This window comes from Microtus pennsylvanicus, chromosome 1 (assembly GCF_037038515.1).
Source record: "Microtus pennsylvanicus isolate mMicPen1 chromosome 1, mMicPen1.hap1, whole genome shotgun sequence".
Taxonomy (NCBI): Eukaryota; Metazoa; Chordata; class Mammalia; order Rodentia; family Cricetidae; genus Microtus; species Microtus pennsylvanicus.
The window spans coordinates 134,711,696-134,738,354 of record NC_134579.1 but is presented as its reverse complement, the minus strand read 5'-3'; the positions used below and the strand labels follow the sequence as shown (position 1 = coordinate 134,738,354).

The window sequence follows — 26,659 nt, the reverse complement described above, 5'->3', positions numbered from 1 at the left end:
GCCAGGAGACGCCTCTCCAGCGCTCAGGATATTATGGTAAGTAAAAAGGTGTAAAGCCACTGGGTGGTGGCGGCACACGCCTTTAATCCCAGCACTCGGTCTATGGTCTACAAGAGATAGTTCCAGGATAGGCTCTAAACCTACAGAGAGACCCTGTCTCGAAAAACAAGCAAAACAAAACAAAAGGTGTAAAGCCATCTCTTGGGAGTCTAGGTGCCATCCCTTCATCCAGATTTTTTTTTTTTTGGAAGGGGTCTTTTTATGTACTTCTTGCTATTCTTGGAACCCATTCTGTAGATCATGCTGGCCTTGAACTCAGAGCTCTACCTGCCTCTGCTCCTAAGTGCTGGGATCAAAGGTGTGCCCACCACCACGGCCCACCATGAATCACTACCATGATCTTCCCGAATCAAGAGACTCACACATCTTCCTGGGTTCTGATTAATTTAATGCACAAATGTCAAAAGTCAACAGCAGACAGAAGTGAATATTAAACGGGGAGGAAAGGGCCACAGGCGGACAGACAGAGGGGCCCTGTCAGGGCCGCAGCAGGGGACCACATCCTTCCTTCAGTGTCACATCTCATCCAACCCGTAGTCTTCCTCGGGGAAGTCTCCCACGGTGACAAGAGCCGGCTTAACAAAGGCACCGTACTTGGGCTGGCATTCAAAGTAGCGTTTCCCATCCACACTGCAGGGCAGGACGAGAAGGCAGCAGTGAGGGGCTGAGGGGTGGCTGCTGGCTCCCACATACACGGACAAGCACACACAGCAGCGGCCACACGTTACCTGCCGTCATTCTTCCCCAAGGGCTCGTCGTACCGGACGCCAACCCAGTAGCCTGGCTTGAAATCTGTTAGTCCTGCCCAGGAGAGAAATCTTGGTGAAACCTCTAAATGGAGCTCGCTCCTGGCTCATGCTTCCTGGTGGAGCAGAAAGGCTGCCGTGGAGACAGACTCCTTCCTCCACTGCTTAATGGGCAGTGACTGACTGCACAGATTCCATAGGAGCTGGGCAAGGTGGTGCACACCTTTAATACCAGCACTTGGGAGGCTGAGGAAGCTCAGCCTCTGAGTTTGAGCCAGCCTGGTCTTCCATGATGCTGTGGCCAAGTGCGTGGATCCAAATGACCATGAGCTGAACCCTCTGAAACTACGAGCCAAAAGACATCTTTCCGAAAGTTCTGTCAAGTTTCCAGTCACAGTGACAGAAAGACACCTACCTACATACATGACAGTGCCTCGGCGACGGGACTGGCCAGGTGCCTGCACCTCACAACGGCTACCCACAGAGATGGCACTGGCTTGGGCCTTCTCCTCGCTGAGGCGCTGGGCGGATTCAGCCTCTCGCTGTGCCCGAAGTTCTTCATTGTATGGGCCTACCTTGCTGCGCTTCATGAAGGACCGAACTGTGTCTGCGGGCAGGGTGGGGACGGGGATGGGGGACAGGGTCAAACCTGACCTTCAGAGCACGTTCCTCCCACGAAGGGCTGACATACATGCAGAAGTTCTATTCGGGGTGTTTAAGAGCTGCCACCACCTCAAGCCTCTCCCCTACTTTCCTCTCCCTACCCCCATCTGCCTCCCGTCCCTCACCTGACCCTATTTCTCCACACACCCCTCTGGTCTGGTATTCTGTTCATCTTCACCTGGCTCCTGAAGTGCTCCCCTGTCTACCCACTCTGACCTTTCCTCAGACGCCTGCTCCAAATGCCACACCACCCTGTACATACCCCATGCCCTCTTTACCACCACTCCCTCAACCCAATCCCCAACCCACCTCGAGTCCCCGTCTTTCAGAGGCCCCTTTGCCTGCCTAACCCCATCCTGCCGGGCCATTCCACCCCAGCTGCCTGGACTCATCTCCCAGTGTCTGTCCCTGAGTCCCACCTCCCACTCTCCACGGCCCGCTCCTGCTGCCTAGCCTGTGATGGCCCCACTGTCTCTCCCAGCCTTCTGAACCCCACACGCCCCCTCCAGAACCGGCCCAAGCACTCTGTACTTTGCCTCCGGTCATAAGCTTCTGATGAGATCTCGAATTTCTCCACCTTGGACACATCCTCATATTCTCCAAGCCGGACACCACTGTGGTCAATGACCTTTGGTAAGAGGAGGGGGGTTAGTGGGGAGCAGGGTCGGAGAAGACCTGGGATGCTGGCATCAAGTCACACACTGGTACAGTCTGGAGACTAGCAGAAGCCACACTCCTCCCCTGCCCGCCACCAGCACAGCAGAACAGACACCGGCCACTCCCCTTCCTCATCCCCAGCTCAGCCCCTGGATACTGCATCTGCCCCCAGATGTCCTCCACACGCTGGCATCAACATCTCCTGAAACCAGCTGGAGATTTCAAGTCTGGCTTACAACCTTCCTCTCAGGGTGGTCCCCACCTCCAGAACCAGGATCATCTGGGTCTCTGGTTTCCCTGTTCTGCCTGTCCTCCATCTGGCTTCCCGCCTACAACCTGAGGTGCCATGAACACCCGAGGCACAGCAGACCCCTCATGCTCAGGCCCTCTTAACATCCACTGTCCTCCCCAATAGCTCCCGGAAGCTGCATGGCACCTGCTCCCAGAAATCCTCACAGATCTCACTGAAGGCCCAGCCTCCCCAGCACCCGAGATGCCAAGCTCTCCTGCACAGCCCTCATTCCCACAGATTTTCCTGTCTGGTTCTGTGATCATTCAGCCAATGCCACCATACCCCATGGGTAGAGCTAACACAGGCCTTCTGGGTTATTGTCTTGCAACTATGCCCAACCCAACACAGATGTTTGAAGAACCAGTAACAGGATACATGAACAGAAAAAAAATGACCAGTTCTCCAGGCTTAGTGGCTTCTGGAGTCAGGGCAGACCCAGGTCAAAATTCTACCAAGAGTTCACCCTCAAGAAGGTAAATTCCAGGGCTGGAGAGATGGCTCAGCAGTTGAGAAAACTGTCTGCTCTTCCAGAGGACCCAGGTTCAATTCCCAGCACCCACATGACAGCTCACAACTGTCAACTCCAATCTTTTTCAAAAAGTCAGAATCACCGAAAGTTTTGTTCTTGTTGTTTTTTTTTTTAAAAAAAAGAAAAAAAAAGGAAGAAAGAAAGAGTAAATTCCAATGTTGGGAGGGCGGCCCAGGCCTATAATCTCAGCACTCTGGAGGTAGAGGTAAGAGTTCAAGGACAAGTACAGTCTGGAGAACACACACACAGACACACTACAGTCTGGAGAACACATACACACACACACACAGACACACTACAGTCTGGAGAACACATACACACACACACACACAGACACACTACAGTCTGGAGAACACATACACACACACACACAGACACACTACAGTCTGGAGAACACATACACACACACAGACACACTACACTCTGGAGAACACATACACACACACAGACACACTACAGTCTGGAGAACACATACACACACCAGACACACTACAGTCTAGAGAACACATACACACACACACAGACACACTACAGTCTGGAGAACACACACACTACAGTCTGGAGAACACACACACAGACATACTACAGTCTGGAGAACACACACACTACAGTCTGGAGAACACACACACACACACACACTACAGTCTGGAGAACACATACACAGACATACTACAGTCTGGAGAACACACACACAGACACACTACAGTCTGGAGAACACATACACACACAGACACACTACAGTCTGGAGAACACATACACACACACACACACACACACACAGAAATCAAACTGCATAAGAACAATCAACCAACAAACAGAAAGAAACAACAGCAACAATTACTTCTCCCAAAAACGGAGATAAGGGAACCACAGTCCTGGCGTTATTCTGGGGGTCAACGAATCAGCAGAGACTTGGTGATTCATGGAGGACCCTGTCTGTGCTGGGACCTATTCCCATAGCTGGTGACACAGCACTGACCTACAGCGAGAGCAACTTCTGCCCTCCCAGAATTCTAATCAGGGACAAAAAGCCAGACCAGTGAGAAAGCCCCATGATATGCTAGAGTGTGGGAACAGCTAAGAGCAAAGAGAAAACCCAAAATACGCTTTAAAAAAAAGAGAAAGAGAGGTCAAATTTTTATACTAAGTTATAATTCCACCTGGCATGTGGAGACAAGCTCAGGAATAGAGGGCTAGCCATGGCTCCACAGGGAATTTGAGGCCAATCAGGGACAAAACTATCTCAAAAACACAAGAGGTGCTGGAGAGGTGGCTCAGCAGTTGAAAGCACTGGCTGCTCTTGCAGAACCCAGGTTCGGTTCTCAGCACCCACACAGCAGCCCATAACACCTGCAACTCCAGTTCCAGGGGATCCAATGTCCTCTTCTGGCCTCTACGCATAGACACTCATACAGGCAAAAGACTCACACACATAAAACAAAATGAATAAATCTAAAACCAAACCAAAACAGCGACAAGGGGAAAGAACAGGAGAGTTGCAGTGGGATGGCTCAGTGGGCAAAGGTGCTGCTGGCCAACCCGGTCCTCGGGGGGCAACTCAAGACTCACGCAGAGGAGAAAACCATACCCGTGTGCACCATGGCACAAGATAAATAAAGACAAACAAAACACATGAAACTGCTGACTCGTAAAGGTGCTATCTGGAAGGCCATTTTCTTGTCTGTGCTAACAACTGAGCTTAGGCCTTGTGGTTCCACCACACCTGGCCCTTCCATTTTTTGTGTGTGTGTGTGGAACTGGTTCTCTCCTTAATGAGGGTCCAGGAAATGATCTCGGGCTGACTGGCTCCTGCGATCAGCTCCTATTTTTTTTTGAGACAGGGTTTCACTGTGTAGTCCTGGTTATCCTGGAACTCACTATGTAGACCAGGCTGGCCTTGGATTTACAAAGATCCACCTGCCACTGTCTCCCAAGTGCTGGGATTAGAGGTGTGTGCCATCACTGCCTGCTTGTTTGTTTATTTTTTGGTTTTTTGAGACAGGGTTTCTCTGTAGCTTTGGAGCCTGTCCTGGAACTAGCTCTGTAGACCAGGGTGGTCTCGAACTCACAGAGATCAGCCTGCCTCTGCCTTCCGAGTGCTGGGATTAAAGGCGTGTGCCACCATCGCCCAGCTCCGGAACTAGCGCTTGTAGACCAGACTGGCCTCAAACTCACAGAGATCTGCCAGCCTCTGCCTCTCGAGTGCTGGGATTAAAGGCGTGTTGCACCACCACCTGGTGTTTATTTTGTTTTTTAACTGAGTACCACTGTTTCTTAGGCTTGCCTCCTAACTCCTCCTGAATGCTGCGATTACAGGTGTGCCCACTGTCTCCAGCGCTGGAGGAACTTAAGTAAAGATCAGAAGGCTCAGCCATGTGGGTTTATGGAAGTGAACTTTGTGGATAGAGAATACAACACAAGACAGGAAAGGGAATGGAGGCAGAGCTTAGAATCGGACTTCTAAGCATGACGCACACAGAGGTCTTTTGTGTTCTTGCTTCTCCCAGCCTGGCTAGCCTAACTGCTCACGGTGGTACACCACAATTCTTTAGCGCTCTGTACTTTCTACCCGCCCCCCACGTAAGTAGCCTCAGGATATAGCTCAAACACCCTTTCCTCCAGGAAGCCTTTTCTCACGCCCCCAAGTGAAGTCAAGTGCCTCCTGTGTTTGACCATTTCCCCGTGGTGTCTCTAACAGGGTCCAGACAACTCTGGTTTGTCACTGTCTACTGAACACTGCTTTTCACCAGGCTTAACTGGGGGTTCCATGAGGGCAGGGGCTATACTGGTTATCACACCGGGCAAAGCACAGCAAGTATTTGCTCAATAAATAAACAAACGAATGAACGTGGTGTGGGGTCCCAGGAAGGGGGGCCTCACATGGACGCGGCAGCCATCATCCACAGGATAGGAGCCCAGCAATGCATCCTCTTGATCCAACTTGCTGTAGAACTTGTCGTCGGCGCCATACAGCTCCAGTTCCATGCAGGAAGCAGGACTGCCCACCACCAGTTCGAGTTTACACTGCGGCAAGGCGGTAGGAGAGGAGAAAGGCTGTCAGAGGCCTCACTTTCGGGCTCGTGTCAACAACTACGATGGCATTCCTGCTGGGCCCCCTCTGGGTCCCGCCCCCTCGGCTCTCTAGAGAATCTGATTTTCCCGGGTCCCGCCCCTACCCTGTGGACTGTTTCTCTGGGGCTCCCACGCCCCGGAGGCTGGTTGCCATTCTCTGCAGCCGAGCCTCAAACTCCGCCCACTAGCCTCAGGCCCCGCCCCGGACCACGCCCCCAAGGCCACACCTTGAGCTCTGCGATGGTCAGGCTACGACTGTACCGCTTCTCCGAGCGGAAGCTGTTTAGAGAGCTGCTGATGAAAACCGTCACCGTGGGCGCCGAGATCCCCGTCACCTCCATCTCGCCGCGCTCTGTAGTGGCCCGCGATCCGGTTCAGCAGCCTCACACCGGCTCCGCAGTGGCCGCCGCTGCTTCTGGGATATCAGTCCCGCCCCTGGTCCCGAAGCTGACCAATACAAGCGCTCCAACAAACACGATCGGCCAATCGCTATCGTCTTTTCTCCACCTCCAGGCTGAGTCTCGGGCAGGTCCAGCCAATCCCGAGAGGGGGTCATGCCTCTCGGTTCTTCCAATAGCTGCACGGGAAGCCGCCCAGGAGGGCGGGAGGAGGAGGACGCCAAGAAGAAAGACTGGCTGGAGTTAGCCTGGTTCGCCATGAGTAAGCTCGGCGCATGTGCCTGACGCCAAGAAGGGAGCGACGGCTTCTTCCTTTTACGCTCAGTGCCTTGCGGGTGGCGTTGCGCATCGTAGTCTCACCCCTTGTTCTAGATCCGTGCTACTCTGTAAGTCGAGAAGCAAGGGTACCAGAGGATTGCGGCAAGCCGTCAGCCAGACCCCCACAAGAGCGAGAGCCCGCGTGCGCGCGCGCGCGCGCAGCCCCTGCCCGCGGTCTGACCCTTCCCGCGGTCGGTAGACCGGCCGCGCAAGCGCGGGAGATTCGACAATCCCGTCGCTATGGAACCGGACGGGACCTACGAGCCGGGCTTCGTGGGTATTAGATTCTGCCAGGAATGGTGAGTCCCGGGCAGCTGGTGTGACAAAGCAGTGAGGATTGGCTTCGGGGCTGACCTGTGACTTCCCTCTCCCCACAGTAATAACATGCTGTACCCCAAGGAGGACAAGGAGAACCGCATTCTGCTGTACGCGGTGAGTGCCGGCCGCCCTCTTCAGCCCTCCTCTCCGCTCCCTGCTGGGTCGCACGCTTTTGCCTCTTTACTGCCTCTCAATGCACCCTCTCTCCCTTCTTGTCCTTCCCCTCCGGGGATCATCCTGCCCTCCCTTCCTCTGATATGTTTGTGACACCCCTCCCGCCACTCTTCCCCCTCCTGTAGTGCCGCAATTGCGATTACCAGCAGGAAGCTGACAACAGCTGCATCTACGTCAACAAAATCACGCACGAAGTGGAGTGAGTGGCGGGACCCCGGCTTGGGACACAGGTATGCTGCTCTCGGGACAGCCAGTCTAACCGTAATTACTCGCTTCCCCATCCCTGCAGCGAGCTGACCCAGATCATCGCAGACGTGTCTCAGGACCCCACGCTACCTCGGACGGAGGACCACCCTTGCCAGAAGTGAGTGGCCTGGGGGAAAGAGAGTGGCAGTCCCCTGGGGATGACGAGGGTCTTTTCACACTTTTAGTAACTGAACCGTCCCCGTAGGTGTGGCCACAAGGAGGCAGTGTTCTTCCAGTCACACAGTGCCCGAGCTGAGGTGAGTGGGCCACCTTCCTGGGTGGCTGGGTGGCTACCCAGGGGGTGGGAACGCCAGTTTGCGGCTGATCCTATGCTTCCTCGAATCAAGATTGCAAAGTTCCTTTGACTGTTCTTTGGGGTACCCTATACTACTGTTCCCTGGTTTCAGACCCTTTCTAATTGAACGTTCTTCTTGCCAGGACGCCATGCGCCTGTACTACGTATGCACCGCCCCACACTGCGGCCACCGCTGGACTGAATGACCCTTCCCCACCTATAATAAATGCCAGTTTTTATACTAGCGTTTCCCGTTTATTCGTCTCGTGGATAGGAAGCGCCGGTATATCAGGGTGTGCGGTGGAGCGTGCGATGCTGTGCGTAAGCATCAGGCCGAGAGCTGGTGAAGCCACAGTCTTCACACACGTGCAGCTTCTCCCTGCGCTCCCGGTAAGCATAGCTGGCCGGCTGCCCGTGTACCTTGGCAAGATGAGCTTCAAGGGAGCAGCGCTGAGTGAAAGCTTTCCCACAGGCTCCACAGCGGAACGGCCGTATTCCTGTAAAGATGAGGGGCAGTGGGCAATGGCTGCCGACTCTAGGCTTGGGCTGTAAACTGTAGGTGGACTTCCCACCTTGCATTTCCTGTCCTTATTTCAGGCTGTGCAGACACTGATATTCACGGCCATCTGCTGTCCCTTCCCTAAGGCAACAGGAGCCAGACTTTGGGTGGGGAAGCTCTCCTGAGAAAGGCAGGGGCCCTTAGTAACTTGGGAAGTTCCCTTGACTGCCCTAAATCTGGATTCTGAAAGTTTATTGTTCTGTTGTGAGATGGTTTCTCTGTATAGCCCTGGTGGTTCTGGAACTTGCTCTGTAGACCAGGCTGGCCTTAAATTCACGTAAATCTGCCTGCCTCTGCCTCCCAAGTGCTAGGATTAAAGATGTGTGCCACCACCGCCCAGCTTTATTGATTGATTTATTTTTATTTTATGTGCATTGGGTATTTGCTTACGTGTTTGTCTGTGTAAAGGCATAGGGTCCTCCAGAACTGAAATAACAGACCCCTGGGAGCTGCCATGTAAAGGCATAGGGTCCTCCAGAACTGAAATAACAGACCCCTGGGAGCTGTCATGTAGGTGCTGGGAGCGGAACCGAGCTACTCTGGAAGAGCAGCTGATGCTCTTAACCACTGAGCCACACCTGCAGCCCCGTTGATTATTTGGAGTGTAGTCCTATTTGGTCTGGAACTCAGATCTGCTGGGATTAAAAGCAAATACTACCAAGCCTGGCATAGGTTTTTAACTATGTTTTGTTTAGTGTGTGTTTGTGTGTGCATACGAGTGAACCTGTGCACAAATGCCATGGCACAAGTCAGAAGGTAATAGGGGGAGTCTTCCTACGTCACCTGCGTCCTGGGGATTGAACTCAGGTTGTCAGGCTTGCCAGCGATTGCCTTTACTCACTGAGAAATCTTTCTGGCCCCAGAACCTGAGTTCTGTAGCCAGCACCCATCTCTACCCTCTGCCTGACCCCTTTCTTGATGCCATCTATTCCCACCCCCTCTGAGATACATCATGTCTCCAGTCTCTCGTGATGTGTCCCTGCTACTCATCCCCACGCCCTGGGGACCCCATACGCCATGCATCTCCCTCTGGTTCATTCTCTCGCCATCCCCATCTGGTGTCCAGAAGACCCTCATTGTCCCTGCTGTCGCTCACCCGTGTGCGTCCTCATGTGGCGCTTGAGATCGAAGGCATCGTGGAAGCCCTTGCCGCAGCAGTGGCACACGTGGCGCCGTGCTGGGCTATGGCACTTGAGGTGCCGAGTCAGCATGCGCTGCAGCGGGAAGGCCTTGGGGCAAAGCGGGCAGCCAAGTGTCCCCGGGGCCCTGGGAGCAGAGGTCAGGGTTCCCTGTGAGGACTGCCAGAGGGGTGCAGGAGTTAGCCGGGCCAGCTGGATCCTGCCCAGGCTTTGCTACTCCACAAACAAGAGTTAAGTGTGCCCACAGCTAAGGACCGCGAGAAGAGGGTCTGTGGGTAGAGGGGACAGGTGCCACCCTCTCCTCAAGACCTTCCTTAACCAATCCCATCACTGACCCTTCATGTCCCTCCATTGCCAGGAGCACACTTTGCTGATACAAGCTTTCCTAGTTTTATTGTCTGTGCTCCGTGAGGAAGTGGACGTCTGTCCCTTCTGCTGGATCCTCAGCACCTTGCTCAGTGTGGGCCTCTCAGATACCGAGCTGACCCCAAGCTCTCTCAAAGACAGCACAGCTGGCCTTCCTGGGAGGTTAAGGCAGCAGAGCCCCTGCCCCCATCTCTGTTACCTTACCCAGTGTTGATGTAAATCACGTTCCACCTAGTTTGCACCCACCGGACACAGCTCCCTAGAGCAGGGCCCTACAGCTGCCCCCCCCAACACACACACCCTGGGAGTGCGGGTATTAACTGAGACTGGACTGAGCTGGCTGCGGGGAAAGGAGAGGCATGCCAAGTGAAGAAGGTCCTGGGCCGGAAGTGTGTGCAACAGGGCCTGGACTAAGGGTCAGCCAGCTTCCCGAATGCGGGTGGAAATTTGTCCCCGTGCCAGCCGCAGACTCACCGCTGCCCAAGTGTCTCTCAGACCAGGAGATCTGTGCGCTGGTGGCACTGCCAGGCTGCAGCAGTCTGGGGAGAGAAGTCAGAGGGTGACCCCTTGTGTCTCCCTGGCCCGTCACCGCCAGGCCCAGGGAGGTGCATACCTGGGATATAGGCATCTCCCCGGAGCTGGTCAGGCAGACGGCTCCAGTTAGGTGGTTGTGGACGGCGGCTCCTCACAAGGAAGACCCTGGGCATTGCTGTCAGGATAGTGCAGTGGTTCCCCACAGGACTGTCTCCTCTGTCTGCTGCCTGTCAGACCTCAGCCCAGAACTATGCAGAGCTAGGTGAGGTCAGGAGACCCACGGAGGAGCCTCATTCTCTTTATGCAAATTTTGGGACAAGCCCAGGGAGCAGCCTTAACTGGCTCTCGTTACCTCTGCTCCGGGGCCTGCCATTATGGCTCCTTCCCTAGGCCAGGCTCCCAAGGAACACTGCAATCTCCAGGGGCTTAGACACTTAGATGACCCCCAGAGAGGCTTGAGTGAGGGAAGAGCCTAGGCTGCGCCTGAGGCTGGAGAGAAGAAAGATACATGGCCCCAGTCCTGGCACGGTGAAGGACTCCAGGGACGGTTTACCAGGCAAATCAGCCAGTGTCCGTTCCCCACCACACACATCAGTCTGCCTGGTTATTCAAATCACACAGCTGTCCAAGGATGCGGGTGGGCACAGCTGTGATTGTTCTGTGCCACGGGTGTAGGGTGACAGCCGAACCTCCTCAGGCAGGAAGATCTCTCTGATCTTCAGACTTCCGAAGATGACATGGCATCCATCTTTCTAGCTTAGGGCATTACAATGCTGGTTTGTCAACAGTCCAGTTCCTAGTGAGCTCACAGGACTCCTCGAATCCCTGGAGCTGCAAGGAACTTACTACACTCCAGGTAGGCTGTTCTAGATTGATCCTTATCTGATGTCTGAACTAGGAGTCAAGAATACTGGGCACTCTCCCCACAGTTATCTTCGCTGCTTTATTTATTTATTTGTTTCTTTGTTTGAGACAGGGCTTCTGCAAACACAGAGATCCTCCTGCCTCTGCCTCCCAAGTGCTGGGATTAAAGGTGTGTGCCACCCAGCCCAGTTGGTCTTGGTGTTTGTTTTACTCACACCAATAGAAGCCCTAAAACCTGGGTTCAAGGGATTGAACTCAGGTCACCAGGCTTGCATGGCAAATGCCTTCACCTGCTGAGCCATCTCACCACCACCACCCCTTGTAAAACAAAATAGAACAAAAACAGGGTCTTATGCATCCCAAGCTGGCTTCCAACTTACTATGTAGCCAAAGATGGTCTTTTTTTTTATTTTTTTTATTTTCGAGACAGGGTTTCTCCGTAGCTGTCCTGGAACTAGCTCTTGTAGACCAGGCTGGCCTCGAACTCACAGAGATCCACCTGCCTCGGCCTCCCGAGTGCTGGGATTAAAGGCGTGCGCCACCACCGCCTGGCCTGTTTGTTTTTTGAGACAGGGTTTCTCTGTAGCTTTGGAGGCTGTCCTGGAGCTAGCTCTTGTAGACCAGGCTGGTCTCGAACTCACAGAGATCTGCCTGCCTCTGCCTCCCCAATACTGGGATTAAAGGCGTGTGCCATCACTGCCAGGTGCCAGGATGGTCTTGAACTTGTGATCCTCCTACCTCTATCTCTCGAGTGCTGGGATTGTAGGCATATGCTACCATACTCATTCTCCGTGGTGCTGGGGATGGAGCCCAGAGCTTGGGGGTGCCAGGCCAGCTCTCTATTAAATTACATCCCACTCCAGGAAAGAGTCCTTTGCATTCCTTGTGTTAAGATTTGAGTAAGAAGTTTGAAGGCTCATGCGCTGGTGAATCAATTGAGAACTGATCAGGTCACGAGCCTTCCAAGCTCACCCGTGAATTAATCCACTGACTCGAAGTTTGATGGCATTCTTGAATTGGTACAACTAAGTGGTGAGGCCTGGCTGGAGGAAGTGGGGCACTGAATTATGTACCTATGAAGAGTGCATCCCGTCCCCAGACCTCTCTCTGGCTCTCTGCTGCTGGCCACCATGAGGTGAGCTGCCTTCTCTGCCACAGCCAGGAAGTTCTGCTCTGCCTGAGGCCCACAGCAACGCGGCAGCCAAGCATAGCTGGAAACCACAGCCTAAACAAACCTTTCCTGTTTCTCAGGTACTTTCATAAGGATGGGAAGGTGACTGGCACAGGAGTCGGTCTTGTGGATTCATCATGGCCTACAAGGGTAAAAGCTTGCTTCCTGCCTGCATGCTGAGCTTTGCCATACTGTCTCTGCACGTCCTACAGTGTAGGACCCGAACAAGTCGCCTCTCAAGGAGCCTTTTAAAAACATGACTTTTGTGTGCGTGTGTCTGTGTGAAGGTGCATGAGAGTGCAGGTGCCCGCAGTGGCCAGAGGCCTTGGGTCCCATGGAGCTGGAGTTATAGGTGGACGTGAACAGGTGTGGGTGTCGAGAGTGAGACTTGTGCCCATTGGAAAAGTCGTTTGTGCTGTTAACCGTGGAGCCAACTCTTCAACTTGTTTTTATTGTTGCTGTCTTTTTTTTTTTAAATGCTGAGATTGATGCAATCCAGGCTGGTCTCAAACTTATGTAGCTGAGGCTAGCCTTGAACTCCTGATCCTCCGGTCTCTACCTCCCATGTGCTAGAATAATAGAATTACAGGTGTGTGCTGTCCACACTCAGCTTCTCCATTCAGCAGTCGGGTGTAAAGTGTCTTCCTGCTATGGTGTGTGTTAGTCTCCAGAGCGCATGCTCAGTGTGACGTCAGCCAAGGGTGGACATACCCAGGCCTGAAGTGGCTGGGCAGGCTCTGAGTTTCGCTGACCTGGCTGAGCAATGGGGCTGAAGTGTCTTCATATTTCACCTGCTGGACTTCATACTATGATCAGTGCTTGTGCAGGTTGGTGTCTCAAGCCAAGTGTGGGTACAGGGCACAGATGGTGGTGGCAAAGGACGAGTGGGGAGAGCTATTTTCTTCTCAGGTGCCCTATGTCCACTACCATGCCTCCTGTAGCCGGCTTGTAAAGGTCAAGCTGCTGGACAGCGGACTTCAGGTCTAACAAGAGCTGGTTTTGGTTTTTGCTTTGCTTTTTTTTTTTTTTTTTTTTTTGAGACAAGGTTTCTCTATGTAGCCCTGGTTGTCCTGGAACTGACTCTGGAGACCAGGCTGGCCTCAAACTCACAGAGAACTAACTGTGTCTGCCACAAGTGCTGGGACTAAAGGTGCATGCCACCACTGCCTGGTTGTTCTCTTTTTTTACATAATAAATTGTTAATATTATTGGTTTTTCTTTTTTTTGTTAAAGATTTATTATGTATACAATGTTCTGCCTGCATGTATGCCTACAGGCCAGAAGAGGGCACCAGATCTCATTACAGATGGTTGTGAGCCACCATGTGGTTGCTGGGAATTGAACTCAGGACTTCTGGAAGAGCAGCCAGTGCTCTTAACCTGAGCCATCTCTCCAGCCCCTGTGGCTATTATCCTCTTAATCAGAGCTCCTGTGAGTACCCACAAAGGGACCTTCAACAAGATCAGGCTCATGGACCTTCCTTCCTAAGGGTGGATGGGATGAAGCTGGGTGATCGCCCTGTGCTTCAGGAGACCTCTCTGCTGGGTTCCTTTATACCCTGAGACAGGGTTTCTCTGTGTAGCTTTGGAGCCTGTTCTGGAATTTGCTCAGTAGACCAGGTCTTGAATTTACAGAGATCCGTCTGCCTCTGCGTCCCAAGTGCTGGGACTAAAGGCGTGTCATCACTCTCCGGCTGGCCTTCTTAGGGACATACTATGTGTCTGCATGCCTACTGCCTGAGGGAGCTGGTGGCTCACAGAATGAAGCTGGATACAGTCCCATTCCTGAGCACTGGGTGGCTTGGAGTTACTGCCGATTGTTCAGTGGTGTTTGTCTCCCACTTCCCCTGCTGCAGAAGTGAAGGCAGCAACCTAGACCATGCAGGCTCTGGTGTGGATTTAGCCCAGGACTGTCAGCCAGGAGTGTATGTACTGAGGACAGGGTCAGACCCATGATGACCAGTGGCTCCAGTGGGCTTGTAAGTACCTATAGGGTTAAGGCGGCTAGCTCCTCCTAGGTACAGCTGGGCTCCAATGGGCAAAGAACACACATGACCCCTGCAGTAGCTCAGTATGCTGGGGACAGGCTACACGGGAAAGCAGGCCAGGCATTCATCGTTACTGCTGGTCCCATTTCCCTGTCGGCGTCCACAGAACAGGCCTAGTGCTGAAGCCAAGCTGAGTGTCCAGGCTGCTTCGTTCATGCAGGGGACTCTGCATACAGCGAGGGTTTTGAGATAGCACAGGTTCCAGGAAACAACTTTATTTAGTGTAGTCAGTTTATTTGCATAAAAATCTATTTCTCCAGTGCAGCAGGGATTTGGTAGAGGGGTTGTGGTTCTCAGTCACCCCTTGCCTTCCTCCTCACAGCCTGCACCAGCAGCTCAGAGTAGTGCTCCAGCAGGGCCTGCAGGTTTGGGCTGGCCAGGGGACATAGCGTAGGTGGGGATGGCAGAGCTGGGCTAGGCAGTGTTTGGGGTGGAGCCGAGTTAGCTGCAGTCATCCAGTTGTTGGCTTCCAGCTGGCTGTGGATCCAGTGGAAGGTGGAGGCCAGCTCACTCTGTGCCTGCTGATGCTCAGCACCCAGCTGGTTGCTGGAGACCAACTGTAAGGAGACTAGCTTGTCAGGAGACATCCAGGTACTGTCAGGGAGCCCTTGCCAATCCTCCTACCCTGCCCTGGGTTCCTTAGCTTACCATTCGGTGAATGTCAAGGGCTTCTCGAAAGGCAGTCTGCAGCCTGTGCAAGACGGATCCTAGAGTGCCCAGCTCAGGGAGTGGTGGGGGCAGGACCTCAGCAGGTAGCCCAGGCTCCCCGCAGTGTCCAGGGCTTCCTGGGATCCCACTTGGTGTACCTGGGGTAGAGAAGAGTGAATGACCAACATAGCCTTACTTTCTAGATGGCCTGAGAGGCCAGGTGGCTGGGCTAACGACTCTTGGCCCTGGACCACTTTCTTCATTCAGTCCCTGAGGTTCCTCTTCCTCATAGGGTTCTAGGGTATAAACTCCTTAAATCCCTTTGTTGATACCCTAAAGTTGAAGCTACACTGCTAACCCCCTTCTCTTACTTCTCTAGGTAGCTATCACCTTGTGATGTGTTAGATTTTGATCTGGGTATCTCCCCTAGCATAGGAATCGACTCCCTGCCCTCTTGTTTGCCACCATCTCATGGCCCAGGACTGCCCCTAACTATGTCAATGAGTGAATGAACAGATGAGCAGCAGAGTCCCCACAGCTAGGGAGAGGAGTCCGGCAGCACAGGCTGGGCTAGGGCTCTACCGTACCCTGCGGCAGTACTCAAGCAGTACTCACCGGGGGTGGGCTCCAGGAGAGCAGTGGTGCTACCAGGCAGCATAGACCTGGTCTCTAGAAGTTGGAGGTTGTTGGGATGGCCAGGAGGGGTGAGGGGCCCAGAGGCAGAGGTCTTTGGGAGAAACACAGAGCTGTGGAGTCTCAGGGTGCTCACATCTACAGGGCTGGGTGCTTGGAAGCTGGCTACAGTGACTGCCATACCAGGCTGGACATCCACAGGTTCCTGAGACCTCACACATGTGGTGGGTGGCTCCAGCGGGGGTGAGGCGAGAAGCTGGCCACAGACGCTGGATAAGGACAGTTTCAGGCTGGCTCGGGCCTCATGGTTGCCCCAGGAAGGCACAGCAGGCTCTTGACCTCCGACGCTAGAAGTGAGTGTCACTGTGGTGGGGACAGCTTGGGGTTCCTGGTCCAAGGAAGCCAGTTCTCCCAAGGATAAGGGTTTGTGAAGTGACCTGGATAGCTCAGCTGCCACAGGGCCCTCACTGTCCCCAAGAGAGATGCGACGTGGTATCTCGGCATGTGAGCTAGTTGTCGTCTCCAGGTAAGAACATGTGGAGAGGGCACAGACACTCTGATCCAGGACTGGGGTAGGTACAGACGTGGGTGCTGGAGGCTTTCTGTCTGTGGGTGGCATGGAAGAAGGGACACAGGACGCCAGGCCTGTGAGGGAAGCAGATGGTTCACTTGCACACTCGTCTTCACAGTCTGAACGGATACTTCCCATGGCTCAGCTGGGCACCCAGGGCTGTTCATCTGGGATGGGACACTTACTTGGTAAACACGAGGCCTCTGGGGTCTCCTCAGCCTTCGGCCCAGAGAGGACCTGCAAGCGCAGTTCTGTGGTAAGAACAAGGCCTCCTGGCCTGCACCCCTGTGTCCCAAGAGAGTGACCCCAATACTCACACTGGTCCCATCTGCAGACATGTAGCCAGTACCTGCTCTCAGGGACCCTGCTCTGGGCTGGCTGCCCCCCTGGCCTGTAGGCTTGACTTCTGGAGACTTCATAAGGGGCAGCCGAGGAGGGAGCCTGGGAAGAAAGCAGGTGGGAAAGAGAAGCTCATGAAGCCTTACCAAGGGGTCACTGCAGGGCTGAGAGAGGGGAATATGAGGGTCGCTAGCTTCTACCTGGAGGTCTTCTGGAGGCGTGAGAGAAACTTGGTGGAGATACTCAGCCGGGGATTGAAGAAATGGTCATCAGTCTCTGAGATCTTTATGTCTGCCACTGACCCATGAAAGAGCTCTAGAAGACAGCCATGGAGCCTCAGGCCTGGCCACATCTCTCATATGCCTCAAGTGTGAAGTGAGAGGTCAAATTGTCTGCCTTCCCCACCCTACCAGGGGCCATCACAACAAGGATGCCCGCTTGCTCCCACTCACCCTCAGGTGGGCTCTGTCCTCTGAACTGATGGAGGAGACCCCGAGAGGAGTCGCCACACTATGCCCGGCACTGGACAGACACACACACAAGCTGGGTGCAGGGTCAGGTCCTACCTTCGGTAGGGCTGTCAGTAAGTGTCTCAAAGTGGTGGCGGAGGAACTTCTCCTGCTCAGGGGTCTGGGGTAAGGAGCCACTGGCCAGGCCCGGCACTTCAGGCTGGGAAAGCTCTTCTACACTTGGGTGCTCTGCATGGGAGGCAGGGTGCAGAGAGGCGCTGTCAGCACTGTGAGTCATGGCAGACGCCGCTGTTTAACAATGGAGAGATCCACACACCTAGTTACCACCAGGCTGAGAAGGACATGCCAGTTTTCCATTGACAAAACTAAAGCTCAGGGCTGCAGGGCGTTTCCACCTGACTTACCTGGTTCATGGAGCATTGTCATGAGGTGAGGACCAGAGTCAGTCTGTGAGGCTGAAAAGTGGGCATCGGCGAAGCTGCACTCCAATTCAGCCTCTGACTCCCCGGAGTCTGGAGGAATAGAGCGTGGGGAGAGGGGTTAGGAGCCTATCCTGGGTGAGCAGGGCACATAACCCAGCTGCTCTGGGCTTTGTTTCCCCATGTGGAGGATGGCGGAGACATGTACCGCTCCACACTTTCATGGCCTGAGTGGCAGAGCTGGGTGCTCAGCATCCTCAGGACAGCAGGAGACACATTGACCTTCTGTGGCATCATGAATGTTGGAGAACTGGGCCAAGGCTACTACCAGTGCCCAGAAGGCGCCATCGCAGACCACCAGGGCACCTGTGGCTCCCCACTCACCCTCAGGTGGGCTCTGATCCTTCGGGCTGACGGAGGAGACCCTGAGATAGGAGTCGCCTTGGGGCTCTTCAGGTCCTGCTTCGGCCTCCTTCTCGTAGTACTCACTGCACCATAGGGGTGGGATTAGACTGGTGTCAGCAGCTGGCCTGTGCCCAGAGCCCTGGCGCTCACGCCCAGCTCCTAGAGCACACCTCAGTTTCTCCTGCCCCTACAAGAACCCTCATCTATCCTGGGACCAAGGAAAGTGAGGCTGCAGCTGAGTCCGTCTGACCCATGTGCACCCATGCCCACTCCCACAGGCCACTGGAAGAGTAAAGGGTTTTTCCAGGCTGGGCCCATCACAAGGGGCTCCTTCTCTCCAGCTATGGCTTCCCTTGGTGCATAGGACATTCACCTGTGCATCCCTGTGACTGTCATTTCTGCCTCTGGGGAGCAGATGATGAGTTCTCTTGTCTCAGTGGATTCCCTCTGTAGAAGCAGGAAGGAGGGATGTCCTCGGCGGTCCTCCTGGGGACTCTCTGACTGAGAGTGAAGAACAGAGACATTCTGAGGGGGCCAGAACACCCATGCCCTCAAAGGCTGCCAGCTGTTATGTTACAACTAGCAGAGGAATGATCCCACAGGCCCCACTGCCAGACACCAGGTCAGGAAGAGTGTGTAGTGTGCTGCTCAACCAGATCTCCTCTAGCCAGGCATCAACAGTCCCTTTACAGATAAGGAGTAGGTACAGCCTGGGACCAGAAGAGGCCTACTCTGTTCACAGAGCAGCAGCCAAGAATAAGCAAAGCATTATTGGTGGATGCAGTGGCACACACATTCAATCCAGCACTCGGATGCAGAAGTAGATGGTCTCTGAGTTCCAGGACAGCCAGACATACATGATGAGACCCTGCCTCAAAACAACAACAAACACTGGCAAACCAGTTCATGGGGAGAGGTCAGAACATGGGCTCCCTCAGACTTGGGTCATAAGAGGTTTTCTAGGAGGTACAAAATGCTGTGTGTGGTGAGGGTGGCAAGAACCCTGGTGACGCAGGTAGCTGAGGACATGTATGTATTAGGACAGGGAAGGACTGCCCTCTAGAAAAGAAGATAAGAGCTGAGCCCTGCATCTGTGAGTCTTCTGAAGCGGGGAGCACAGTTTTCTTAGTTTTCTAAGAGAGAGGCAAGCCTGTTACCCCAGGTCACAGAGGCAGGGAGAGGCTAATCCAGGCTCTACCCACTTGGAATACTCCCCACTTAGAAGAAGGGCCTGTTCTGGGGATCCAAGCTCTTAACCTCTAAGTGATCCTCTACCAAAGACTGTTTGTTTGTCTTAAAAATCACACTGTATACTGGGCCTGGGCTCAGCCTCCTGCCTTCACCATCTCCTGGAACCCTCTCCTTAGGCCTGGAGTGGGACAGTCTTCCCTGAGTGGGCAGCCACAGTGCAGGGATGGCTGGTGGGCTTGGGGCAGGGGATGGGGGTGGGGGTGAGGCTGTACCTCACTCAGCAGGCCTGACAGGTTCTGTGGCTCCAATGAATCCAGAACCGAGTCCTCTGAATTCTCAGACTTCATAGGTGTAAAGTAGGAATCCAGGGCCCAGGTGTCCAGGATGGTCTTGAGGGGCTCCTGCTCAGCCCGCTCTGCCCAACGGCCATGTGGCTGGTAGCTGTGCTTGGCACTGGCACGGACAGCTGAGTTGTCTGCCACATCATCATCCCCTAGCTTGAGGGACAGAGACAGCAGTCAGGCGGCGAGCCATGTGTTCAGTATGCTCAACAAGGGCTACACAGATCTCTCATCCAGCCTCCAGCCTCACACCTCTAACAGCTTCCAGAATCCATGTACCTCCATCCTGAACCTATCTACCAAACCCCCAACCCTTCTCTTTTTCTCTTCCTCTCCCCTCCCTCTTTTCTTCCAGAGAAAGATTTCCCTGTATCCGAGGGTGGCTGGAACTTGCTCTGTAGTCAATCTTCCCGACTCTGCCCCTCAAGAGCTGGGGTTATATGTAAGCCACCAGGCTGGGCTCTAACCCTCCTACTGAGGCTGCACTACCTCTCCACATGAATGTCTCAAAGTTACCACGTGGAGGACTCTGCTCTGGATTCCCCTTAACTTGTCCCCCCCAAAGCCTTGCCAACCGCAACGATTCGCTGTAGTTTCTTAGGCCCCCAACGGTGGTATCATTCTCGTCCCCTTAGTTTGTCACTCACGCTTCACTTGTATTTCATCAACAAATTCTTTAGCTCCGCCACTCAAACCCAAACACAGCCCCATTCCTACTCTACCAACTGCGCCTCCTACCAAAGCTGTTGCTGGAGAGGGAGCATTACCTCACACATTCTAACACCCAGCTGTGAGATAGCTGACCAAGCACTTAGCCTCTCTGAGCCCATTTCCTGTCTGTGAAACAGGGATGGGAAAGCCCCTACTTCAGTGAAGATTTTTTTTTAAATAAAAAAATAACTTTATTATGGTTTCATAATGTAAAATAAAATTATTTTCCAGAAAAATTAAAATATAAGACAGCCCAATAACAGAACATAGTAGCTAATTATTTCCAGACAAGCGAAAATAAAAGGAGATTGCGGAAGGGCTTAGAATGGAGTAAGCATGCTCTCAAAGTTTGTTGAATAACCATAATGTGTGGGCAAGAAGTCTGGGGCCTGCATAAGCAGAGCCAAGGGCTAGCATAGCATTCAGGCCTTGACCTTAGGTGTGGCCTTGGGGATGAAGTAGACTAATAAGCTTTCTATAGTACTGAGGATTAACCCAAGGCCTCTCCAAGTTGTAACACCAGCTTCCTGGCTTTCTTTTTGTTATCACTTATTATAACTTTGATTTTGGGATAGGGTCTCATGTTCTCATGTTTCTCTGGCTGGCCTGGAACTTGCTGGGTAGCAGAGAATGACCCAATCCTGCCTCTATCCTCGGTACTGGGACTATAGATGTGTAGTACATACCTGGTTTAGATGGTGCTGAGGACTGGACCTAGGGCTGCATCAGTGCTACCAAGCACTGTACTAACTGAGCTATATCCCCAACCCTATTCTTTTGTAAGAGACAGAGCTCTAGCCCAGGTTGCCCTTAAACTCACAATCAGCTTTTTTTTTTGGTTTCTCGAGACAGGGTTTCTCTATAGCTTTAGAGCCTGTCCTGGAAGTAGTTCTGTAAATCAGGCTGGCTTCAAACTCGCAGACATCTGCCTGCCTCTGCCTCTCGAGTGCTGGGATAAAAGGTGGGCGCCACCACCACTCGGCTCAGATCAGCTCTTAAACTTAAGATCAGATCCTCATCCTGATCCTCCCGCCTCCCAGACACTGGGTGCATGAGGTACCCACCTTACTTTTTTGACTTAGTGTCTTACTAAGTTGCCTGGGATAGTCTTTGCAGGCTTTGACCTTGTGATCCTCCTGCCTCAATTTCCTGAGTAGCTGGGATCACAGGTCTACACCACCAAGTTGGATCTGGCTAGAGGTTAGGGTCCTGCTTCCAGCCCCTACTTACCAGTTCCTAGCCTGTCCCTCATCCATGTCAACAACGATCCTTTCCCTTTAACACTATGCCGGTAGCTTTCTGTCCCTCATATCCAACTGAATGGTCCCACCTTTGCAATCCCTCTACTTCACCATTTCCTTCAGACCCAGACCCAGCCTCTCTTCTAGGCCTCTTGCCCGCTCACCCTGGCTTAGTTCCTTGTCACTCTACCTTCTTAGGCTCTGAGAGACGTCACGAGATGGCACTTGGCACTAAATTGACGCCCCAAACAGTCTTTTATTTTGCTCGCTAGCATATCTCTGCTCCCACATGTAACATGGCGTATCTGTTTAATGTGGCTACTCTTCTCCCACTTCCCCTCACAGGTGAACAGGCCTGGAAGGCCTAGACTATCTGCTCTGCTCCTTGCCCCACCTCCAATGGCCAGGACAGCAGCAGGCATGGCGCAGATGACGGGGTTCTCCAAGGAAAGGAGACATGGGAAGAAAAAAGAACTTCCGGGAGGGGGAGGAGTTGGTGGGCTCCTTCTCTGCCAGTCACTAAGTCTCCCATTCTTCCAGCAGACTCACCAGCCGCTTTGCCCAGAGTGGCAGCTTGCCATTGGTCAGCAGGCACTGAGGATCTGCAGACACATGAAGAGAGGTCAAGCAACCCCAGAGAGGAATGGACCACACTGACAACTGGGCATTCTCCAAAAGGGGTAGCACAGGAACCCATGGATGAAAAGATGCTCAACCTCACTAACTGTCAGAGACATGCACATTTAGATAATATACTGTTTAACTCGTAAGACTGACCAAGTCTAACTATTGGGGCGGGGATGCTGGGTGTAGTGGTGTGTGATCATAATCTTAGGAGGCTGTGGCAGAAGTGAGAGCTCCAGGCCAGTCCAGGCTACAGAAGATCCAGCCCAAGAATGATGGGGCTCAGCTGTGAGTTCGATGCCTAGGGAATTCTAGGATGGCTGGGGCTACACATAGAAGCCCTGTTTTGAAACAAACAAACAAAAATCTGCCTTTCCAGCTGAACTCTCAGACTGCTATTATGTATCAAGAAGCCCCTTCTTGTCCCTTAGGGAGAGAGAGCCCCCTACAGGCACCCAGTTCTGTCACTGTTTGCAGCCTCTCTCATAGCTGCCAGTGAGATTTATGGGAAGCCTGCAATTGACTTCTGAGAAAAAGCTTCCTCTTTATTTGTGTGTGGTACTGAGGGCTGAACCCAGGGTCTCACATTCACCAGGCAAGTGCTTGACCACTGAGCTACTTCCTCAGATTTTTTTTACGACAGGGCCCCACTAAGTCCCCAGGCTGGCCTTGAACTCACTCTGTAAACCAGGCTGGTCTTATAATCCTCCTGCCTCAACCTCCCGAGCATCTATCTGTGGTTACAGATCTGTACCATAGGCTCTGTGGGAGCATCTTTTAAGGGAGAATCTTAGGCACGGCTCTCTCCTCTTCAGCCAGCTGTGGTGCCTGGAACTTGAGCAGCCACTTTGCAACCATGAGGGCAGATGCAGGGGGCAGGCATCCAGCCAGCCTTTCATCAGATGAACTAATGCTTGCCCTTCCTTTCCCTGGAAAATGCTCTGGAGAAAACTCCCTTAGCCCTCCACTACTTCCCACCTTGGCCAGGTACTAAGTGGAGTTGACTAAGCCTTAGCCCGCAGGAAGTGGCCAATCACAGTGACTGATTCTGAACTGGGCCATAGTTTATGTCAGAACACGAGTCACAGCTCCAGAACTCTGCTTGAGCATTCGGAGGGAGTGCTCATGTCTCTGCAGCTTTATCCGCCACAACTGACAGAGGGGAGAGTCTGCCTGAGCCCAGAGTCAACGTGAAGAAAAGCAGAGCCAGAGGACGGAGAAAAAGGTCTTCCCTTTCTTTCTGGTTTTGAGATAAGCTCTTCTACTAAGTAGTTCAGGCTGGTCTGGAACTTGCATCTTCCTTCATCCTCCTAAATTCTGGGGTTATAGGTGTGAGCAACCACACTCAGAAAAGTCTCTTTCTTTCTTTCTTTCTTTCTTTCTTTCTTTCTTTCTTTCTTTCTTTCTTTCTTTCTTTTCGAGACACAGTTTCTCTATGTAGTGCAAACTGTCATGGAACTTGCTATGTAGAGAACTTGCTATGTAGACCATGCTAGCCTTGAACTTACAGAGATCCTCAGGCTTTGGGGATTAAAAGAATACACCACCACACCCTACCTGATATCTTTTTTTTAAAGTCTCCTGTTGAGCAGGCTAGCCTCACCTTGCTATGGAGCGGAATGCTGGGGTGACAGGTGAGTGCACAACATTCAGTGGGAAGTACCTTCCCCTTGATATCACCTGACCCCGGGCCCAGCAAAGCTCAAAACTAGTGTTCTTGATTTTTTAGTTACATCAACCAAATCATTTCTGGTTGGCTCATCTGTTACACTCCCAGTGTTGACCCCAGGCTAACCTGGGTCCAAGCTCTCTTTGGATGGTGTTTTCAGTGACTCTTCCGGGTCACACTCCTCTTCCGTCTCATCCTCTGTCTGCTCTCCAGGGCTCAGGGAGCAGATCTCGCTCGGTGTAGATACATATGTCTCCTGGCTTCGGGAAGGAAAACAGAAAGGAGAGAAGCATAGGTGAATGGGGTGAGATGGGAGCCTGTCTGAGGCTCCAGCCATGACTCTGTTGAGAGCCACATGGTGGAGTATTAGCCTCAAAACTAAGTACGAGCTGAGGTACATTCCTTTGGTGCCTGAGCCCATGACACCTCCACTTCAGGGCCAGTGGTTGTGGTCAGGGCCCAGTCCTCACAGGCACCTTGGAGCCTACATGGAGGCCAGAGCAAAAACTCAGAGTGAGGGGCAGAGGGGACAGACCAGAGTAGAGAAGAAACTTCCCTACACCTTCAATCTCAAGCCAGAACCTGAGACAGGCATTGTGGTTCATTCTGATATCTAAATACTTGGAGACTGAGGCAGGAGGACTGGCCAGCCTGGGCCAGACAGCAAGACTATCTAGAAAACTGTGCAAGTTCACTCCAAATAGTGGGAGAGAAGTATAAAGATTGAAGAAATGTTCTTAGGGAACTCGAGTAAGCAGAGGACCAGCTCTGTGCTGAAGGGTAAGAGGACATTCAGCGCCACCGGAGTCCCTACTGGTTCCCCTTCTGAGCACCCTTCTGCGCTGCTGGGTGGGTAGGTCCTTCTGGTCCCCTGGCCCCCCAGGGCTTCCCCATCACTGGGCTCACTAAGTACGAGGATTCAGCACTTTAAAACATTTCTTAGACAGGGTTTCTCTGTAGCTTTGGAGTCTGTCCTGGAACTCAGAGAGATCCGCCTGTCTTTGCTTCCCAAGTGCTGAGATTAAAGGCGTGGGCCACCAGAGCCCACCACTTTCTACCACTTCCTCCGGTTAAAACTTTTCTTAAATTGTAGTTTGGAACTTTGTTTCCAAAGCCTGACATTTCCCCCAGGCTAAGACTACTGGAGGGCTCAGCTCAGGGCTTTCTTGACCTAGGCCACTTCACCAGTCTTGGGGTTGGCAGGACCTGGGTGGAACGCTCCACTTCTGGAGCTTGGGCTGCCGCTGCTGCTCCTGGTGATTGATCTCCAGCAAGTGCTGCTTCATACAGTTGGTGATCTCCGGGCCCAGGTGCCAGATGAACACGCAGCTGCAAACAGTGGGGTGTAAAGCAGAGGAAAGTGCACCTGAGAGCCACTGCCATGTCTGAGCCTGGAGCCCCTACAACATCACGGCCAAGATCCCACTCCCCAGATGCCCTGTCAGCTGAGCTCGTGGGCTTTGAACCTGGGCTCAAGGTCCAGACATCCCAGAAAACTAGGGGCCTCCAGACTCAAGACAAATAGCTCTGGGGCAGAACTGTGATAATCAAAGGGACCCGAAGGACAGGTCATGTATTGTCCTCTCAGTTGTCACCCTGTTCAGGACAGACTGAACGTCTTTACAGAGCAAACAGGCTGGGGGATGGGGGGGTGGGATATGAGTAAGCGTGAGCTCTGAAGCACTCTCCTCAGGCTGAAGCACAGCAAGCTGGGCTGTGTCTCTCTGCCAAGCTGTGCGCCCACCTACTCTTAGAGGGAGGCCCACCAGGGGCAGCCTCCCCACATGTCCCACCTGTCTCCAGACACTGTGATCAAGTGACGGCAGTCATAGGTGAACTTCATGCCCGTGATGATTTCTGCAAGCAAGGAGAGAGGCCATCCTTACTCTGAGTCAGGCTGTGGGCGCAGGGAAGGTGGCTCAGGCAGGTACCTACCTGAATGGCCGAACATCTTGGCAACACACTCTCCCGAGTAAAAGTCAATCACCGAGATGCTTTTATCAGAGCAGCTGGTAGCCAGGAAGGTGCCTGAGGGGTCCACATGGACCTGAGGGAAGAGACATGTCACCTCAGGCTGCCTGCTTTATTCCTATTGGGAGGCCCGGGCCAAACATCTCAGTACCACCCCCTGAATGATCACCTCTTTTGTGCTGGACACTTGGTCCAGGGAATTAACTCAGGGCACTCTCATGACACCCGGCAGGGCAGGAATTCCTGCTGCCATTTTGCAGGTGAAGAATTTACAGCCACTAGTGTAGAATGATGGTGGCCAGGCCCTAGGCTAAATGCTCAATGCCTGCAAGTTTAGCCCTCTACACAACAACCCGAGGGTGGAAGCGGCTTCCATTGGCGTTGACAGAGACTCTCAGCCTGAGGCACAGCTGGGGTCTGTCAGGGAGCCTGAATTCAGAACAACTCCCCTGACCCAGAGTCTCTGGAAAGTGTCCACCTGAGCTGTGTCCCGTGGGAGGACAAGCCAAGACAAGAGTGAAGTCTGTCTGTTTCCTCCAACCACACCCTGTTGCCATTTAACTAGAGACCACTCAGCGGTACAGGTCTGAGGAGGCAAGGTGGGGTTCTGTGCTGGGGTACATGGTGTCTCACACTCACCTTCAGCAGGGACCCGTCATCTCCCTGGGAGCCCTTGTAGCACTTCTTCTGTTTCCCACTCACTGTGTTGTAGACCCTGGGGAAGTGGGGATGCCATGTGGGAGCGAAAGACACCTTTGCTGCCCTCTGCTCCTGGGTGGGAGCCCGCACCTCAAGCTGAGGTTATGTTCTGGGTACTGATAAGCTGGCATCTCTTCTTTCACCCAGCAAGCATAGGGCTTAGTCCCAGGTAGAAGTAGAGAACACAATCCTCAGGCCAACCCTGCTAGCTCCTGACCTTCCTACAGGTCACACTGGCTCCCAAGGCTTCCTTCACCCCAGCCTGGACCACCATGCACT

The 26,659-nt window shown here is 53.1% G+C and overlaps 4 protein-coding genes across 7 annotated transcripts in view; 1 reads left to right on the top strand and 3 right to left on the bottom strand.

Annotated features, from left to right (window-relative positions):
- Positions 1 to 427: 427 nt before the first annotated feature.
- Positions 428 to 6,628, bottom strand: Tbcb (tubulin folding cofactor B). Its single transcript, XM_075985638.1, has 6 exons — positions 6,247 to 6,628; positions 5,828 to 5,971; positions 2,001 to 2,097; positions 1,222 to 1,413; positions 789 to 861; positions 428 to 690 (listed from the first exon to the last, which is right to left on the bottom strand). Exons 1-6 carry the CDS (start codon positions 6,358 to 6,360, stop codon positions 576 to 578), a joined length of 735 nt encoding a protein of 244 aa, XP_075841753.1. The 5' UTR covers positions 6,361 to 6,628; the 3' UTR covers positions 428 to 575.
- Positions 6,629 to 6,669: 41 nt separating this feature from the next.
- On the top strand, positions 6,670 to 8,009 carry Polr2i (RNA polymerase II subunit I). The gene is made up of 6 exons (XM_075985649.1): positions 6,670 to 7,034; positions 7,113 to 7,167; positions 7,353 to 7,426; positions 7,517 to 7,591; positions 7,679 to 7,730; positions 7,912 to 8,009. Exons 1-6 carry the CDS (start codon positions 6,976 to 6,978, stop codon positions 7,972 to 7,974), a joined length of 378 nt encoding a protein of 125 aa, XP_075841764.1. The 5' UTR covers positions 6,670 to 6,975; the 3' UTR covers positions 7,975 to 8,009.
- Positions 8,010 to 8,056: 47 nt separating this feature from the next.
- On the bottom strand, positions 8,057 to 10,539 carry Ovol3 (ovo like zinc finger 3). The gene is made up of 4 exons (XM_075978430.1): positions 10,446 to 10,539; positions 10,307 to 10,371; positions 9,424 to 9,625; positions 8,057 to 8,265 (listed from the first exon to the last, which is right to left on the bottom strand). Exons 1-4 carry the CDS (start codon positions 10,537 to 10,539, stop codon positions 8,057 to 8,059), a joined length of 570 nt encoding a protein of 189 aa, XP_075834545.1.
- A 4,095-nt stretch (positions 10,540 to 14,634) lies between these two features.
- The window catches only part of Wdr62 (WD repeat domain 62), a 39,708-nt gene continuing 27,683 nt past the window's right edge, over positions 14,635 to 26,659 (bottom strand). The window contains exons 16-32 of one of the 4 annotated variants that reach the window (XM_075985614.1): positions 26,321 to 26,396; positions 25,646 to 25,757; positions 25,504 to 25,567; positions 24,917 to 25,039; positions 23,837 to 23,970; positions 21,967 to 22,019; positions 19,397 to 19,621; positions 18,307 to 18,434; positions 17,913 to 18,016; positions 17,514 to 17,621; positions 17,206 to 17,337; positions 16,840 to 16,954; positions 16,618 to 16,741; positions 16,486 to 16,537; positions 15,712 to 16,374; positions 15,097 to 15,254; positions 14,635 to 15,005 (exon numbers count right to left, since the gene is read on the bottom strand). In XM_075985614.1, coding sequence (XP_075841729.1) covers positions 14,742 to 15,005; positions 15,097 to 15,254; positions 15,712 to 16,374; positions 16,486 to 16,537; positions 16,618 to 16,741; positions 16,840 to 16,954; positions 17,206 to 17,337; positions 17,514 to 17,621; positions 17,913 to 18,016; positions 18,307 to 18,434; positions 19,397 to 19,621; positions 21,967 to 22,019; positions 23,837 to 23,970; positions 24,917 to 25,039; positions 25,504 to 25,567; positions 25,646 to 25,757; positions 26,321 to 26,396 — 2,635 coding nt within the window. In that variant the 3' untranslated portion in view covers positions 14,635 to 14,741. Of the gene's footprint in view, positions 15,006 to 15,096; positions 15,255 to 15,711; positions 16,375 to 16,485; positions 16,538 to 16,617; positions 16,742 to 16,839; positions 16,955 to 17,205; positions 17,398 to 17,513; positions 17,622 to 17,912; positions 18,017 to 18,306; positions 18,435 to 19,396; positions 19,622 to 21,966; positions 22,020 to 23,836; positions 23,971 to 24,916; positions 25,040 to 25,503; positions 25,568 to 25,645; positions 25,758 to 26,320; positions 26,397 to 26,659 lie in introns of all 4 variants that reach the window. The other 3 variants (XM_075985597.1, XM_075985606.1, XM_075985623.1) reach the window with 3 other exon arrangements.